Genomic DNA, 18,344 nt, shown 5'->3' with positions numbered 1-18,344 from the left:
TTCTCATGAGATAAAATATCCAAGGATTCCTGGTTTTCTAGATGTAGGTTTCAACCAACAGGCTTCAAGTGCCTGACTGCAATCCTCAGGGAATCTCAGTCCCTGAGCAGATGGAGCTGAGACACTTTCTCTGGGGACCTGCCTCCTCTTCACAAAAGAGTCTTTTAGGTGAGGCACATATGCATGGTTATTCAGCAGGTAGGCCCGCCTGACACTGCAAGACAAGGTAGGACACTGCCCAGTGAAAGGAAGCCCATATATATATTTTATAACTTTGATTTTTTTTTCCATAAAGACAGAGAAGTGGGGAAATCAGGGCAGCCAACATGGAGGAGACTTTCAGGAAGCCACATCAGATATTCTTAAAGACATACCTTAGGTGAAAATGCTAAGCTCCCTGTGGTTTAGCTACCATTACGGAGAGGGAGCACCCAAGTGCCCACTGAGTAGGCAGCATACCTGCAGAATAGGCAGCATACCTGCAGAAATAACCATCTTTTGAGAACAATTTGTAGTTCTTAGTGAGTTCTTGAAGAGAGCTGCTGACTCTTGTGATCTGAGGGGCCTAGGAATGCCCCTTGCTTTTGGGCTGGTGAGTAGGGATAACAGTATTTGTCATACTTATGTACTGATTCGCATTCAAGAATCAGAGCGATTATTGTTTTAATTTAAGTGACTAAATTTTGAGATATGGTGTTCCATTAACCTCAGACTGATTGGACTGTAGCCAGTTCATGTGCTTGCTGCTAGAGCAAAATATATATTTTCTGTACTATAAATAACATGTTGGGTTTCTTAAAAAGTATAATATGAAGACAACCCCAGAAAAATAATAATGAGAAATTATTTAAAGGAACAGTACTGTCAACACATTTTACTAGGCACTTCATAATAGCAGCACACTTTTTGGATTTGATAGAGCCACGTAAGTTTGATTTTATTACTATCTCAACCTCTACAGAAAAATAAAATAAAACTCAGGGAACAATTTATCTAAGGTCATATTAAGTGGAACCATGAAGACATGAATTCAGGATTTGCAGGTTTTAAATGCCCTAAACCTTAAATGAACTAATTTCCTATCAATCGCATTAGAAAAAAGATGCACTTTAGCAAAGGAAGGATACATTTATATTGCACTGAGTGGATATCATTTAGGAAATACACATAATACTGCTAAGAACATTGTATTTATCATAGTAGTATGCTACTGCAATGTGTTTGAAACTATATTAATCATGCAGGCTTCACATAAGTTCAAGTTCTTAAAACTACTGAGAAAGACAGTGAAATGATACTGGGAATGGAGGCTAGCTCATTAGTTAGTTCCACATCTATCCATGAAGAAAAATCCCAGGATTGCTAAGTTGAGATCCTGTGCTTCTGAATCTATTGAGGCTGAACAAGAATGAGTATAATTATGTGCTACTGGTATTGGCTTTGAACCATAGATTTAACAATTTATGATGGCTAAAGATGCCAAATATGTGTAAGCTCAGAATTACAGTCACCAGAATGGAAATATCAAAACAGTGCATTGTTTCCTGGTGATGGAAACATCATAGATGTAGGGTAAAAAAGTATTCAGAGGTACAAATAAGAAAGAAAATATCAAGAGTAAAGGTAAAATCTTAAAAGGTAAAGTAAAGTTTAAAAGTAAATTTATTTAAATCACTGTAGGATGAGATGTAATCAAAATATATCAATATTAAAAAGTGTAAAAATGTAGTAGAGTAAAACACACAGTGTTATTAAATATCCAAGTATTTTTCCTCACCTCTTGCACACTTATCTGATCACTCTGATCACTTTCTGAAACACTTTTTGAAGCCTTTGAATTAGTCTCTTTATGGAATATGAGCCAAATATGGTGAACGCTGCTGCTTCCAAGTGCTATTCAATGGAAAAGAGTCTTATGAAAATACTGTGGCGTGTTCTCACCCACCATATTCTCTGGATGACCCTATTTAACTCCCGGCTCTTCTGCAAAGTCAAAATGACCATGAAGAGCAAGAATTTTGAATTAATTTAGGGCCACCCAGCAACCAGGAGAACAAAAATAAAGACACTCTGGAAAAAGGCCAGAACTGCTTCAGAAAGTTGCAACAACAGTAGGATTAATGTGTTCAAAGTGAAGGGGAATATTTTGAAGAAGATTAATGGAAATATGTCCTGTACTAAAACTTATTTTTAATTTAAGTATTTACTGTATTTTATCAAACATATATTTATTGTTAACTAGAGTTACTTGCTTTCTGTGCTTTTAACACAAGTATAAAAGTTTGAAATTCAATCTTAATTTTTTCAATTGAATAAAATATCGGTATTCTATTCAAAATAAAATATTCTGCATAAAAATGCTTTAAATTGAGTATTTTATCAAATTATATTTTATATTATGTAATGTCACTTCTTTTGGTTAAATTTATGCTTTATACTCTTTTATTATGGAGCGTTTGAAACACAAAAAGTAAACGGAATATCATGAAATGTCATCATATAGTGTCAACAACTACAAACTTTCATGCCTTTTCCCATATTTCAGTTTGCTTTTAAGAGAAAATTTACATATATTTAATGTATAAATCTGATCTTTACACAGTTGAGAAATGTGTACTTATATATTCTACACCACTATGCCAACATGGAATCTTTTCTCTACCTTACCACACTCATTTATGTTCCTACCTAGCAAACCTTCAATTAATCTGTGTCAGCCATTCACCTGGCAAGTTGAATTCATAATTATATTTTATCCTCTAGAAATTACTATAAATATAATAATGTAGTAACTATTTTTGTCAACTAGTAGCAATCATTAATTCAGAACAATGATATTATATTTGTATTGTATTTGTATTTTAACCAATTAAGCCATCTCTCTAAATGGATAAATATATGTTACATAAGAATTCTGAATTTGAAAGCCTGTTCACTTATTGATGACTGTGCAGTTGCTTCTTTGGAGTAATTATGAATAAAGCTGTTATGAATATAGTTGCATAAATCTTTTGGTGGATGTGTGTTTTTGTTTCACTAGCATTAAACTGACCTTAGGATGGGCTTGGTGTATTAATAAATGTAAAAGAAACCATTACATTTTGCCAACATGTCAATATTTTTATTTTACATTGTTTGGAATAGAATCCTGTGCTTAATAACCTTGCCAAAGTTTGAGACTATAGGCTTCTTAATTTTAGTCACTGTAGTAATTGTCTAATGGTATGTCACGAATTGTGTAACATATCTTACTTATACCTGATGATTTTACAAATTTTACCATAATTTATACATTTAATTTACCCAGTGCTTTTTAAAACTCTTATTTCCCTATTTGTAAGCTTGTCTTATATTTTATTTATAAGCAGACATACATGTATATATACACACATATTCTTGATGCAAATTCTATTTTTATATATAGTGATTTTGACTTTTCTCCCATGTGTATCTTCTAAATTCACTTATTAATAGTAATTTTTAAAATTCATAATACATAACAAATTATTTTTCTTTATTTATCCTTATGTCTTAAAGATCAATTTTTTCCAATCTTACCAAAAATTATAAAGATATTAGAAGTTTAATGTTTTAAACTCTTGATCCACATCATTGGTGTCATTATTATGTTGTGTGTACTGTAAAGTAAAATTAGGTTTCTTTTTGAAATTTACATAGGTTCAATGTCTGACTTTTAGAACTGACTGTCCTATCATTATGTGATCACTGAGCAAGTCAATTTATTAAAAAAATTTTAAATATCGAAACGTGAAAAAATGAAATTGACCATGTACCTTTATTGCTATTTACTATCTATTTTTTCATAATTGTGTAGAATTAACCCGATTTTGTACTTCAGTTTTACATATTTAGAATAATTTAGTATCTAATCCCTACCTTTCAATTCTTCTAAAGAACTTATAATGAACTTATGACTATTTCAAAATGTGCCCAACTTTATTACTATCTGCTGACATTATTACAAATATATTAATCAAACTGAGAGTAATTAGCATCCTAATATATTTCAGTCTTTCAAATAAATATGGTTTGTGAATGTAAATATATATGTATGAACATATATATGTATATTGGATGAGTATACCATACTAGCACAATTTTTAATTTATAAGGTTCTATAATTTAAATACATCTGCTAAGCACTTTAAATTTTATTGTGTCATAAATTACATTGTTAAATTTCATCAAATTTTAATTTTTTTATTATATTATATGACAATTATTGTTTCTTTTGTCCACCGAAATGATATGCTAAGGGGTTAGTTCTAAATATTTCCAAAAGCTCATGCTTCTCATAAATAGAAAAATTTACTTTTTATTCTGATCTGACCTCTTAATTCTTTTTTCTTGATATACCAAACTTGTTAGAAATTTCTGTAAAATGTTAAATACAGTTAATACTAATTGGTATTAATGCCTCATTCTCCCTTGCATGGAAGAAAATATCAGTGTTTGACCATTCAATATTATATTATCTGCCTTTGTGTTTATCAAACCAATAAATATTATTTTTCCTATGTTGTTTAAAATCATTTTCAAGATATTATCTTTGAATATTTAATTTTATTAAATATTTTCTGCTTCTATTCAAATTGTTTTGCATTGTTTGATTGTCAAAAAATACTGACAATTGATTATTCAACCAAAGCATGAAGTCTCATCAGTAGAAAAATATGAACACAGTGTTAGCTGGGCAGGGAAACAGAGCAGTGACTCATGTGAGGAGGGACATGAGAGAAGTACTGCATTATGATTACACATCTTTTGGATCATAAATTCCCTAAATTCTTCCTTCTCCCTTTCCTTTTTTAAATTTCTTTTTGTCTTTTTCATTTTTTATTGGTACCGGGGATCAAACTCACGACTGCACACTTGCAAGATAGGCACTTGAGCAGCTGAGCTAATCCCCAGCACCAGCCCCCCGGTTCCCATTTCTAATTCTTTTTAATCGCATGACACTCAAGAGGGATTTCTTAAAATATCTCTCTCAACTCAAGGTAATCTAGTTACTGGAGAGGTTTATTTTACATAATGGATGTTAATAAAAAATGACCTAAAGACAACCGTGAATCATTATCACCAGAAAATATGGTTTCTAACATTCACAGTTTTCACTATTAAATAATAAAATTTTGAGCATATAAGTTAATATTCACTAATTTTCTTCTTTTATTGTACTGAGTATTTAACTGACATGTGATTAGACATAGTGATATCCCACTACCATACATTTGCTTGTGTCTCCTTAGAAATACTGAAGAAGACAATAGAGTATTAACCAAGACTTCCCAGCAGCATCATGGCCTCTGTGAATGACACATTGTCAGCGTTGTATCCCTCTGCTTTCCTTCTGCTGGGTGTCCCAGGTATGGAAGCTTTCCATATCTGGATTGCCTTCCCTTTCTTTGTTGTCTATCTGATAGCACTTGTGGGGAATTTCACAATCTTGCATGTGATCAAGACTGAGCAGAGACCATCAGCCCATGTTTTACTTTCTTGCTCTTCTCTCTTTTATTGATCTGGGCCTCTCCACTTCTACCATCCCCAAGATGCTAGGCATCTTCTGGTTCAACCTCAGGGAGATCAGCTTTGAAGGCTGCCTCATCCAAATGTTCTTCATCCACACCTACACTGGTATGGAATCAGTAGTGCTTGTGGCCATGGCAATTGACCGCTCTGTAGCCATCTGTTACCCCCTGAGATATACCAGTATTCTCACCAATAAGATGGTGGCCATTATGGCCTCTGTTGTAGTGGGCAGACCAGTCTTCCTCATGATTCCCTTCTGTCCTCTTCTGAAACGACTGCCCTTTTGTGGACACTATATTATCCCTCACACCTACCGTGAACACATGGGCATCGCTCCTCTGGCCTGTGCCAGAATAAGGGTCAACATCATCTACGGTTTATTCGCCATTGCAGCACTCATCATAGATTTAATCCTTATTGTACTCTCTTATTCTCAGATCCTCCAAGCTATTTTCCACCTCACTTCCAGGGATTCAAGAAGCAAAGCACTCAGCACATGTGTGTCACATGTTTGTGTTATCCTAGCTTTTTACACCAGTGCTTTTCTCCTTCATGACACACAGATTCAGTAGAAATGTTCCTCACTGTGTTCACATCCTTCTGGCCAATCTGTATGTGGTTTTTCCTCCTTGTTTAAATCCAGTTATTTATGGGGTCAGGACTAACCAAATTTGTCAAGGAGTTGTGAAAATATTTGTAAAGAAAGACTAACTCAAATTCATTAAAAAATACCTAAATTAGTTGAGACTGTTCTTCGACTTACACTCTGATGACCTAAAGTGACTTTGGTAAATGAGCATACAAAATTACTTTTAGACATTTTTAAAATGTATACTGGTACCTATGTATTCATATACCATGTTCCTTAATGTAATTTTTGTTTTGACAATAATGTCTTTATAACAATAGTAAACAATATTTGTTGGGTAAACAGAAATATTTTGGTGACATAGTTCTTTAAGTTTTCACCGATGAGTCTGTATTTTCTAATTCATATTCAACTATTGGCCAGCAATCCTTTTATGTGATAATGCATGCCTTCACAAAGATTCATAGGTACCATATGTTATTCATTCCTCGTTTCTGTCTCCCAAACCTATTCCTTGTTGCCAGCTCTTCATTGGCACCCAATCCAGAGGCAGGTATTATATGAAATAAAAATTAGATATTATTTTTCTCTCTAAAGATTTAGAGAATTTAAGACCATGTAAATTATATTCTATAATCACAAGTGCTTAGGTCAAAATAAATCTTTATTTATGGCATTTTAAAATTGATCAAATATTTTCTCACAGTATCAAATGAAATTTTCACATATGATAAAATTTAGTTATCAAATCCACTAAAATGTGCAGTAAGAGTGGGAGAAATCACCTCAGTCATATTAAAGACATTTTTCTTCACATTTCCTATACATACAGAATTTTGTAACCATTATCACAACTTAACTTGAGAATATAGTGTCCCATTAATGTAACTTTTACTGTGTTAGTTCTCAGGATTTTGCCTGAAATCGTTTTTCAAATAAACTACCTTATCCACATCCTTTTTTCCAAATTTAAGAGTATTATATCTGATTTTTTTTTTTTATCAGTACTGGGAACTGAACTCATGACTGAGATTTTGCAAGGCAGGTGCTTATGCCACTGAGCTAAATCCCCAGCCCCAAGACCATTATATCTGAAACACATTGCCAACTTTCCAATATTCCCAGAACCTTTGTCTAATACTAGAAATATATTGTAGTGGCAAATGTAATTAACTGAAGGATGGTATCTTGTTTACTCTTCTCATTGCCAAACAAAATACCTGACACCCAAAATTAAGGACAGAAAGGTTTATTTAGCTCACAATTTGTAGTGGTTTTAGTCCATAATCAGCTGACTGCAAGGCATGTTGCTGTGACAGAGAAGCAACAGTTCATGGGGATAGAAAGACTGCAAAAGCAGCAAGAGTATAAGTGGAGGGGTGTCAGAGAAGACGCTTTACCTATTATTCTGTATGTAGGCCACCCATCCTACAGTGAGGGGAGCACTCAGACCATAATCCCAGCATTGGACCATGAATCAATCACAAACTCTCAGCCTGTCCCCATCACTGCATGAGGCTTTGCTGGATATTTAGATATAAACTTTAACAAATAGTATATAGTGATAAAAATTCAAATATTATATAATTCTCTGATTTGACAAAGCTTCTCTAGTAAAAAGACATCTTCTGAAATAACAATTTATAATTTTTCTTGCTCCTTAGAAAGGCTATTTATTGTGTTACATTGATACAACTTTCTGTTTCATCCCACATGCCATCAAATGAAAATTGAACTACTAGTAACATAACTAGTAACAGAGACATGGTGCTGCTCTCTGAGTCAAGTCACCTGTGTTTTAATATTTAAACAGATGACTGTGAAACATAATAATCGTGCTCATTTGAATAAGTAATGATTTATATATGGCATCTTAATCATTTGTGTCTCCACCTCCCCTCTAGGGCATAAGTGGCCCTTCTGCTCCCATCCCTCAGTCCCTTTACTTTTTTTTTGTCTTTTTCCTTTTTATCGGTACCGGGGATTGAACTCACGACTGCCTGCCTGCAAGGCAGGCGCTTATGCCACTGAGCTAAATCCCCAGCCCCCCCTCAGACCCTTTACAATCACCTCAAGATCTACTTCACGTTTTCTGTTATCTCTCTTTTATTTTGCAGTTTAAATTACTTATAATTTGTAATTTTCACATAAGAAAAAACACTTATTTTTTAACTTTCTTATTTAAAATAGCTATATGATTTCAACTTGTATCTATTTTCCTATTAATGACTCTAGTTTATACTTTTTTATCCTTAGTAATCTCTCTTTCAGTGACTATCTATCTATCTATCTATCTATCTATCTATCATCTATCTATCTATTTCTTAGTTATTCATCTGCTTTTAGGCAGACAGGCTGATTCCAAAAAGCAGTATTTTGAATTGTGCTTTTGTAAACCTGAGCATGCAGGTGTCACTGTGATACATTAAGAAGGTCTTTGGGGATATTAAGAAATGAATCTAGGTCAAACGAAATTTCTATTTTTAGGTTTTTTTCCACATTGATTTCCAGGTGGTTGTACTAGTTCACAATCACAGCAAAAATTATAGAAATGTCCTCTCCCAATCCACAGCATCATAAAAGTTTCTTATTGTCTAAATTTCTGATCACAGACATTCTATGTGGAATAAGCTTTGTTTTCAAATTTGGGGTTTTGTGAGAGGATTGAAACTCATTTGTTTCCATTGCAATTGAAGTTTTCTTCCCTAATGTATACATTAATTTCTGCTAATTTCTTCTAGGGCATACTATTTAGTGAGGACAAATTTCATTCCAACTGGAAAAACAGAAAGAGAAATGACTTACATACAACAAATATCTAAATTGAAGTAATAATTGCATGAATGAGAGAAAAACACCTATTTCTCTGGGTGCGTGCATGTACGTATGTATGCATGCGTTTGTGCGCATATATCAGATACACAATTTTTAAATTCGGCTCTTTCCAACTTTATAGGGAAAAGAAATGAAAAATGTATACTTCAAATACCTGAACCATGATACAGTGTTCACTGTCATATACAGAATGTATTCATGAAAGATTCTTTCAAACAAAGCAGGCCATTCTGTAGGTGTGACCAGGGAACATGTCTGACATCAGGAAACTTCACTTGCTACTAAAGTGCACTATCAAGCATTTGGCTTCTTCCTGCCCTCACGGCTCCCTCACCATTTATAGGAGGTTGCTGTTTAAATGACATCAACCCAGACTCAAATAATGCCTTAAGTCAAAGTAATGTATGGCTTTATATGTAGACACAGAATTTTTGGAGATCACTAAATGGAGTCTGTACATGGCTTATAACTAGAAAATACGTAAAAGTTTCCGAGTGATAGAAGAAAAAAGGAATGAATTCTAATATATCTTTGATCCAAAGACATGTGCACAATGTCTCTTGCTTAAGTAATTATAATTACTGTTAAATCAGCTTCCTTTCGACAACATTTTCTTATTAAACTCATATGTCAAACAAATTACAAACCGATTTTAACAAAATGAAACTGAAAATATGAGTATATTGAATCTCTTTTAATGGTCAATAGCCTTTTAAATGTTGTCTCTTCTATATAGAATAAAGTTAATGGCATAATAAAAACAGTAACAATGCTAACATATATATATATATATATATATATATATATATATATATAATCTCGGGTCATGAACTTCAATTGTTCATTTGTTCCATGATTCTGGGACAGATGGTGCAGTCTTGTTTATTGCCCAATGTGAAGTTTGTGATGTGGAAAATGTGGACAATGTGATGAATGTGAGGTCAAACCCTGAAACAGTGAAGGTCACAAACAAACCATAGATTTTGTTGACCATGACATTTCTGGCAGCTAGTTTCACAATGGCCATATGTTCACAGTAGGAGTGGGAGATGACTGTTATGTGATAAAATTGGAAGCGACACTTTGTCAGTAGAAGACAAGGGGCTGCAAGAATGACGACCCTCAGGGAGACAGCAGCTCCTATTTGGGTGACCCGCTGGGTTGTGAAAATGGTGGCATGTCTCAGTGGATCGCAGATCAACACATAACAGTCAAAGGCCATGGCAAGCAGAATGCTGGACTCTGTGCACTGAAAGGTGTGGATGAGCCACATTTGAAACAGGCAGCAATCAAAATTGATGTCTGGCAAGTGAAACCAGAAAACTCCAAGCATGTTGGGCATAATGCATGTAGCAAGCAGAATGTCTGTGGCACCTAGCATGGCTAGGAAAATATACATGGACTGGTGGAGACTGCGCTCTGACCTGATGGTAAGCAGAAACAAAGCATTTCCAATCATAGCGATAAGGTACATGGCACAGAAAGGGATTCTGATCCAGCACTGCACAGACTCTAGGCCTGGGATCCCAATTAGTGTCAAGACAGAAGGCATGCAGACTGTGAGGTTGGAGAGTGACATGGGGTTCTTGGAACCCCTGATGTCAATAGAAGATGCACACAGCTACTGTAGATCTACTTTGTGTTTTTATCCAAAATCACCATATTGAGTCTCTTTGTTATTGTCGGAACTCTAAGATTATTTCAGTCACCTCATTCATACAGTTGAAGAGAGAAGAGAACTCTGTAAGGACACATTAATGCTTTCTGAGAGGGTGCCCATGTGCCTTGTGAGATGTTATGTAGGTAGGAGGGTGATTCCTAGGAATGAACAAAGGCTCCTGGATCAACAACCTAGTACTGATTGTTAACTTATTCTGATGCCTGTGGATGAAAAAATTAGGCTCATTTACTCTTATTGGAAGTTTAAAGTGTCATAAGGTACTTATACGTCTCTCTATATGCTGCATTTTACTTCTTCTTAAAATAGTACTCCTATTCTCACAATAGTACTCCTATTATCATCTTTTTGTGAAGAACAGTCAGTTTGGATCAACAAATTTTCAGATATGACTCCAATATTAGTATAAAGTGGGCTCTATGAAAGACAGTATATATATATATATATATATATATATATATATATATATATATATAAAACATACGCCAGATAGCTCTCTTGTAATCCCACAACTCTGGTAGGCTAAGGAAATAGAATCTAAACACTGTATGTCAAATTTTAAAAAGTAGAAGAGGATGGAGTTGCAACTCAGTGTAAAGGCCCTGGGATAAATAGCTAGTCTCCCAAAGAAGGAAGGAAGGAAGGAAGGATAAAAAATGTGTCTGTATCACTTGTATCTATATAAAATTTCCAGTACACATATTATGTTCGATATTTGAAGAAACTCATCCAAGTTATTATAAATAAAATGCTTTAGAATAGAATATTCAACTATTTTTCCAAATTTATGCTTTTCTTTTGATTCTTTGTATATTTTCAGTATACAGTGATTGCATCCACTGCGGTGAATTGATGTATGTAAATAACACATCAATGAACTTTTGAGGAGACAATGCTCTTCGCATCTTTGAATTTCCACTCTGCATTGTTTCCTTTTCCAATAGCTGACATCCTTATACTTAGTTATCTACTTAAAACCGCTAAAATTCTAAAATCAATTAGATAATCCTAGAATAGAGAAACATCTGAGAAGCAAAATATTGGACAATTCTAATGCACTTGTTGAGGGAACACATTCTAAATGAAATCCATATACAAGCAAAATGGCAGAGGTATGATGTATTCAGAATAGAAGCTAATTACTTGGCTTTAAAATTCCCAGTTTAGCATGTGATGTGGCCCATACAGATTCATTAGTGTTAAATAAAGTATTATTATCTCGAGAAGTCAGCTATTAATTAATTAATGAAAAGTAAGGGAAAAAAGACTTATTCTAAAGAGGCAAATATACTACTAGTTAAGGAAAACAGATAATAGGTTTTGGGATACCAGAAATTATTCAGAGGAGGAATTCAGAATAACTTAGAAAAGTTTAATCACTTCTTACTTTCTCTGGTGACTGAATTTTCTCAGAACTTGTTCTCTGATGCTTCATATGCAAATTGCTTAATCAAGTCTCATTTGGAAAAAATTACAAGTTTTATGTTTAGAAAATTTTTAATTGTATACTACAGAATTATCAATAGCTTTATAAACTTAAACTCAATCATTTTACTCATTCTTAGTCTTTCCAATTAATCTTTTGTATTTTGTCAACCTCAGGAGTCTGCTAACCTTATATTTTGTATCAAAAGTAAACCAGTAATTCCATCAATAGCTGGGACCAGAGATCCTAAATCTGCAATGAAAGATTATAATCAGCAACAGACACTCTGTACTGCAACAGCTTTATCATTTGACACGTGTTTAAGGACACACTGGTCAAAACTAAGTACTGTGACTTGCATAGGTTTGCCCTCAGCTTTCTAGTTCTATGATATTACTATCCATCAGTCACTGACTCTAAGGGGGGCAAATTTTTGTTTCTACCAAAAGTAAACAGAATTAGAACAGCAAGTTGTTGCCAATCATCTCCTCACTTACTCCATAGTAACCAGCTGAATTATGAGCCTTGCCCTACAGATACAGATTTACAAACTTGCAGTTGAGGTAGTAGCAGGTAATTATCTAGTTACTTGAGTAGTGAGACTGGTATTATAAAAACTAGTAAAGCCAAATTATGGAGGAAAAACTTTAGAACAGTGACACTTCCTCGCTAGTTAGAGTCTGAGAGCTGGCTTGGTTCTTACCATGTGTTTGAAGTGTACTGTGAGTTCTTCTGTGATTTTAACTCATCCATCACCCACTGATGTCTTCCAGGTGTTTCAGTCTGATTTCTTCATACCTTGTGTTGTATGTTCTCTGTAGGGGAAACTGTGTGGTGCCAATCTCAGAGTGTGACCATTTCTGGGACAGCTTCTTACTCCCCGTCTATCTTTGAAATACACATGGTCTTTTCCTCAGTCTAACTTCATGCTTGCATGTTCCCTTCCAAAAAAAACTTATGGCAGGTTCTGCAAGATTTTAAAGCATAGTATAAATGTCTTCAGCTCAAATTGAAGAAGAAAGCTGCTGAATTGCATTTCTAATGTTCTATGATGAAAATGTGGAGGAGGAGGAATTATGAACCCAGGATAAGGGATCTCCATGTCCCTAGCCAAAAACACAAGGAACCTAAGTAAATCTTAAGTCAGTCTCTTGGGTTCATTCAGAACAAATATATGTCTAATTCTCTTGAAGCTTGTAGAACTCTCACTCTATTTTTTATTTTATTTTATTTTATTTTGTTTCTCCATAGCTAAATGCAGAGGGATTTTGAAGTACAAGTTTTACTTTTATAACCTAAGTTCTTTTTCTGCTGTTTCACTCTGAAATCCTAAATCCTCTCTCTTGTTTTATTTTTAATTTTTATTTTCACTGTTTTGTTATTTGCAATCTTCCTGGCTCAGACTCCCCAGTGCAGTGATTATAGCCAAATCTTGGTGTGAAGCATTCTTATATACTAGTTTCACTCTATCTTTAAATAAATATCCACTTTGTATGCTTTAATTTTGTAATCTGGACAACTGTTTCTAAGATGACAATAGGTGATCTGTTAACTGGTGAATTCTTACTGTATATTTTTTCTCTTGAAATTATGTATTACTTCTAGCCTTTTACTGTTTTGATTTGTTTAGTTTTGTTTTTCTCTTCAAATAAAAAAAAAATCCTTGTGATAGCTTCTTTCAAAGCAAGAAGTTTTTCATTTGTATTTCTACCAGGAAAACAGTGTGTCTTCACACTTACTGTCTGGTCTCATATTTATCTATTAGTGTTTGCAGTCTTATTATTGCCAGTTTCAATTTACTAAACACCCTTTTTGAAAAGTCAGCAGTGTCCTCAATAAACCTTTCAAATAGGCATTTCTAAGTCCTACCATGAAGAAGACATACCAGAGTGTTGCACAATTCAACAAGTTCTTATTCTTCACTTGCTACTTTGATTTCTTCTTTCAAAAATCAACTGCGATATGCCATATACGTGTGAAAGAATCTTATGTAGTTTGAATCACAGAAGAAACTTTCAAATGTCACGGATTTTCACCTCCTGTGGTGTGATTTATGATGTCATTTATCATGTAAGCATTGAGAAACGCACATAGGTAAGCAACATCTATATATTTCACATATCTGAACTAGTTTTCTAGACTGTCCTGTAGGTAAATGGCTGGGAGGTCCTCAGTATGCATTATTGTTATCATGTATTACCTGTTTCCTGTGATAACACTTCTAACCCATTATTATTCAGTGAGCTACAATTTTCCTACTAACATCAGTGATATTAATAATACAGATGATGATCTATTGAAACAATTGGTTATATTGACTACTTTTACAATGTAGTATCTAGAGTTTTTAAAAATATGAAGTTTCAGCATTCTATCTGAATGGAATTATTTCAAATAAATGAATTAAACAATTCAAAATAAAAAACCATTTGATTCCCATATCCCTACAGAAATTAAATCACAAGTATAGAGGAATGTGGGTGTAAAAGTTTAAAGTTGAATCTGATGGAACGCGGTGGTTCATCATATCTGTTTTTATACAGTATATATCTTCACACCAAAATAAAACATTACTTCTGTTAAGAAAGTTAAATACATACATTTACATGCATTGCAATTATGTAACAAAAAGTACTTAAAGTTCTAGGTTACATATTACAAAATCTCTAGAAACAAATAAATGTAAAAATATAGCAAATATATATTTGTACACCCATGGAAAATTTCACAGGCAGTGGCTAACTGCTGATAATAAAAATGGAAGTGTGACTGTCCTCCCCCAGTGCATACAGAAATCCATGATACTCTTTGGCTCTATTTCTCTTTCTTAAGTAGAGAGCCTAAGGAGCATCGACCCTTATTGCAGAATACCTAATGCAGACACTTCATCATGGGGTGTCTTCAGTGGTGGTGAGATTATTATTTCCTTAAGAACAAGTCTACATCACAGCCGAAATTTTGTAGTGAATAATAAGTTACAAAATTCCCTGGTGGATCTGCTTAGTTTTCACAGAATAGACGACTAAGTTGAGGACTGGTAGAAATATTAAGTGGTTATGAAACATGAAAATGTGGACAAGGGAGAGGACTATTTGGTGGAATGATAGACAATAGACAACCCTATCAGTGGCACAAACAACATGAGCATAGCGAAGATGTGGGAGGCGCATGTGTTGAGTGTCTTCAATCTCTCCTCATTGGATGCAATTCTTAACACAGAATGAAGAATGAAAGCTAAGATACTAAAATACCCAGAGATTCCAGGCCCCATTGCATAACCATCAAAACTAAACCATATAAAACATTAAATTGTGTGTCAGCACAGGCAAGACAGATTATGTACTGCATCAGATAGCAGAAATGGAAATGACGTGGGAATGTCAGAAGGGAAATGAAGCTAGATGAATCATAACTTGAAATGGTGCATTAGTGCTCCTACGCAGGGCTGCAATCCCAATCTTGGTCATCAATTTTGAAGTGAGAATGGTAGCGTATCGCAGTGGGTGACAGATAGCCACATATCATTCCAGGGCCATGGCCAAGAGCACAGATGACTGAGTGAGGGAGAAAGCATGAATTGAAACTACTTGGACCACACAGATAGTGAACTGGATCTCCCTAGAATTGGACCACAGCACCCTGAAAAGCATTATCATTGGGGGCAGGGATATGCCCATGTCAGTGAGAGAAAGCATGGCCAGGAAGTAGTACATGGGTTCATGTAGCCTGGGGTCTGTCCAGATGACATGCAAGATGGTGCAGTTGCCCGTTATTCCAACAAGATAGAGGAGACAGAAGGGGATGGAAATCCAGTGGTGAAATTCTTCATAGCCAGGGATACCTGTGAGATAGAATGTGGAGAACAGGGTGCTGCTGGTGTTTGAGGTTGCCATGGGGATCAGCGTTTAACCACAGTTCAATTCCACAATTACATTCCAGTGAGGAGAAGGAGATTTGATAATACCAAGATCTGCATCATGAAAAGAGAGGAAAGAAATATAACTATTAGGAACAATGGCAAATTATTTCAGATGAGAAGGGAAACAAGTGATGGAAGGAATGGAGAGGAAAAGAAATAATCTGAATTTGAAAACAATGAAAGAATAAATGAATATAGAGCTTTTGTAGACATAGAGGGAAAGAATTGCTCTTAACAGAGGAAGAGGGATGTAAAAGGGATAAAAACAATTAAAATATGTACACCTACAAACTCCCAGCGATAAATTCAATCATTGCATACTAAAAACATGCATTAACCACAAAAAGAAGGAAACTGAAGTAAGCTTCAGTGCTCACCTCTAGATTCTTAATCCACCCAACGTTTATGTTTTCCTTTATCTTCTTTTCATGGCTCGTTATTGTCAAATATCCATCTGTACTGACAAGAATCTGCATTTATAACTCCAACATTTAAATTATTCAAAATTTTCTCAAAACATGGATGGTTTTGGAAAGACTATGCACACAGGGCAACACACATGCATACAAATCCTCAGCTAAAATTTAATGTGTAATTTTCTTATAAGTTTTCAGATCCAGGTGTAGTAGATTGATATTGGTCCTTTCAATGAGAGCCCTGTTGACTTGAGCTGTATTCTTTACCTAACTCAGTTGAAATTTTCCTTCAGAAAATAAAGCACTGTGTTAGGTACACTTATAGTATTCAGGGAAGAACTGATGGAATCACTCTTGTTTTTACTCATGTGTTCCCTGTTACATAATTGATGTCACAGGCTCACTTTTACTAATCAACTGTATTATCAGTGTTTCACTCTGTCACTCAATGAAGTAACTATAGCTTAAGATAAATTTTACTGAATATATATATATATATATATATATATATATATATATACTTTTTAGACGATCTTTAAATAAAGTGTTAGAGAACATTCTAGCATATTTGGCTGTAATTTAAAAAAATAAAAGTATCCTGTATTTCAGACCTGATGACTTGTTTAGACTAGTTTGCTACCAAACAAAAAACAACAAACAAACAAACAACAAAAAAAGAAAGCAATTTCATAGGACTTTTAGATACATAAAGCAGAATTTTTGTATTAGAGAAAAAACAAAATTTAAAAATTCAATACAGCACTAGCCTATCAGTGTCAGACTTTGATGCTACTTAATTTGTATACATCAATTTGTTTGCATAAATCAATTTATATAACTCGAAAATACTTTCCCCTTTCATTCTACCATAAAGATAAACATTGCTAAAGCAAGAAAGCTGTGCAGTCCCTTAAAATACATTGTTTGCCAAGCATCCATGGTCTCTTACTTGTTTATAGGATAATTTACAATGCATGAAACACTTACTGCAACTAGTAAATAATTGGCCATGTTCCTGTGTTTAAAACTTCCTCAGGCCTTTTAAACTCTCACTTTTTATTTCTAAAAGATTCATGGAATTTAGTTCCATTTAATGGAGATGCTTAGTAATGACAATTTTCTGGTAAATAAAAAGACTATCAACAAGAAACCAGAAAAGTAACCTCTGCCTTCCTTAGGTTTATATTATCAGTAGGTTCTATCTACATGTTCTGTGACTGGTACACCCAGCTGTGCTTTTTCCAGCACTCTACCTTACAACTACATCATAGCACAAAACTCTGACCTTAGCATTTAACTTCTCATCTCTTTTTCTTGTTTGTGCTCCCCACATCTTTCTGTATGTAGATTTCCAGTCATTTCCATATATTCAGTTTTCAAGTTACTCAACCCTCATCAGAACTAAGAAATCTGCTTTTGTTCTCCTCTCTGCATAGTTATTTCAGACCATTTCTCTGATCTGGGGGTTTTGTCTATCACTAGGAAGAAAGAAGAAATGCATGGTTAATTAAAAGCACAAAACTACCTTACCGAATGTTCCCAGTTTGATTTATTCTTATTAATTTTAAAGGTGTCTAAGTGAGGTTTGAAAAGAGGCCTGCCTCAAAGTTCTTGGTAACACTCTCTCTCACATTGAAGTCACATTATACTAGGTAATATGGTATTCTGGTTTCAATGGTCCATGGCTTTTTAATTATAGACAGTCTACTCTAAATTTGCCTTCTTGGCAGTTGAAGATAATAACACTTTGAAAGACTCATTCTAGGTGTTAAAAAAAAATACATTGCTATAGAGTGAAAAAATTAGTGAAATTAGCATATTGATCACATCCAATATTAAGTTTTGTGATAAAACATTTTAAAATCTCAATGGATAATAAATCAGTAAATGTGTTTACAGTAGGATAAAACTGTTATCATGTGTGTGGATAA

General features: G+C 34.2%; 1 protein-coding gene and 2 pseudogenes across 1 annotated transcript; 1 reads left to right on the top strand and 2 right to left on the bottom strand.

Annotated features, from left to right (window-relative positions):
• Positions 1 to 5,320: 5,320 nt before the first annotated feature.
• On the top strand, positions 5,321 to 6,261 carry LOC101787855 (olfactory receptor 52E4-like; annotated as a pseudogene).
• A 3,496-nt stretch (positions 6,262 to 9,757) lies between these two features.
• Positions 9,758 to 10,553, bottom strand: LOC100714283 (olfactory receptor 52A1-like; the record flags this gene model as incomplete). The annotated part of the gene is made up of 2 exons (XM_003465363.2): positions 9,895 to 10,553; positions 9,758 to 9,779 (listed from the first exon to the last, which is right to left on the bottom strand). Coding segments are annotated over exons 1-2 (681 nt in total), but the record flags the coding sequence as incomplete, so codon positions are not given.
• A 4,464-nt stretch (positions 10,554 to 15,017) lies between these two features.
• On the bottom strand, positions 15,018 to 15,971 carry LOC106026587 (olfactory receptor 51G2-like; annotated as a pseudogene).
• Positions 15,972 to 18,344: the final 2,373 nt, after the last annotated feature.

Source organism: Cavia porcellus, unplaced genomic scaffold (assembly GCF_034190915.1).
Source record: "Cavia porcellus strain 051 isolate PalLab524CR breed Dunkin Hartley unplaced genomic scaffold, mCavPor4.1 scaffold_9, whole genome shotgun sequence".
In the NCBI taxonomy this organism is placed as follows: Eukaryota; Metazoa; Chordata; class Mammalia; order Rodentia; family Caviidae; genus Cavia; species Cavia porcellus.
The sequence above is the reverse complement of the archived record's forward strand: the minus strand, read 5'-3'. Positions and strand labels throughout refer to the sequence as shown.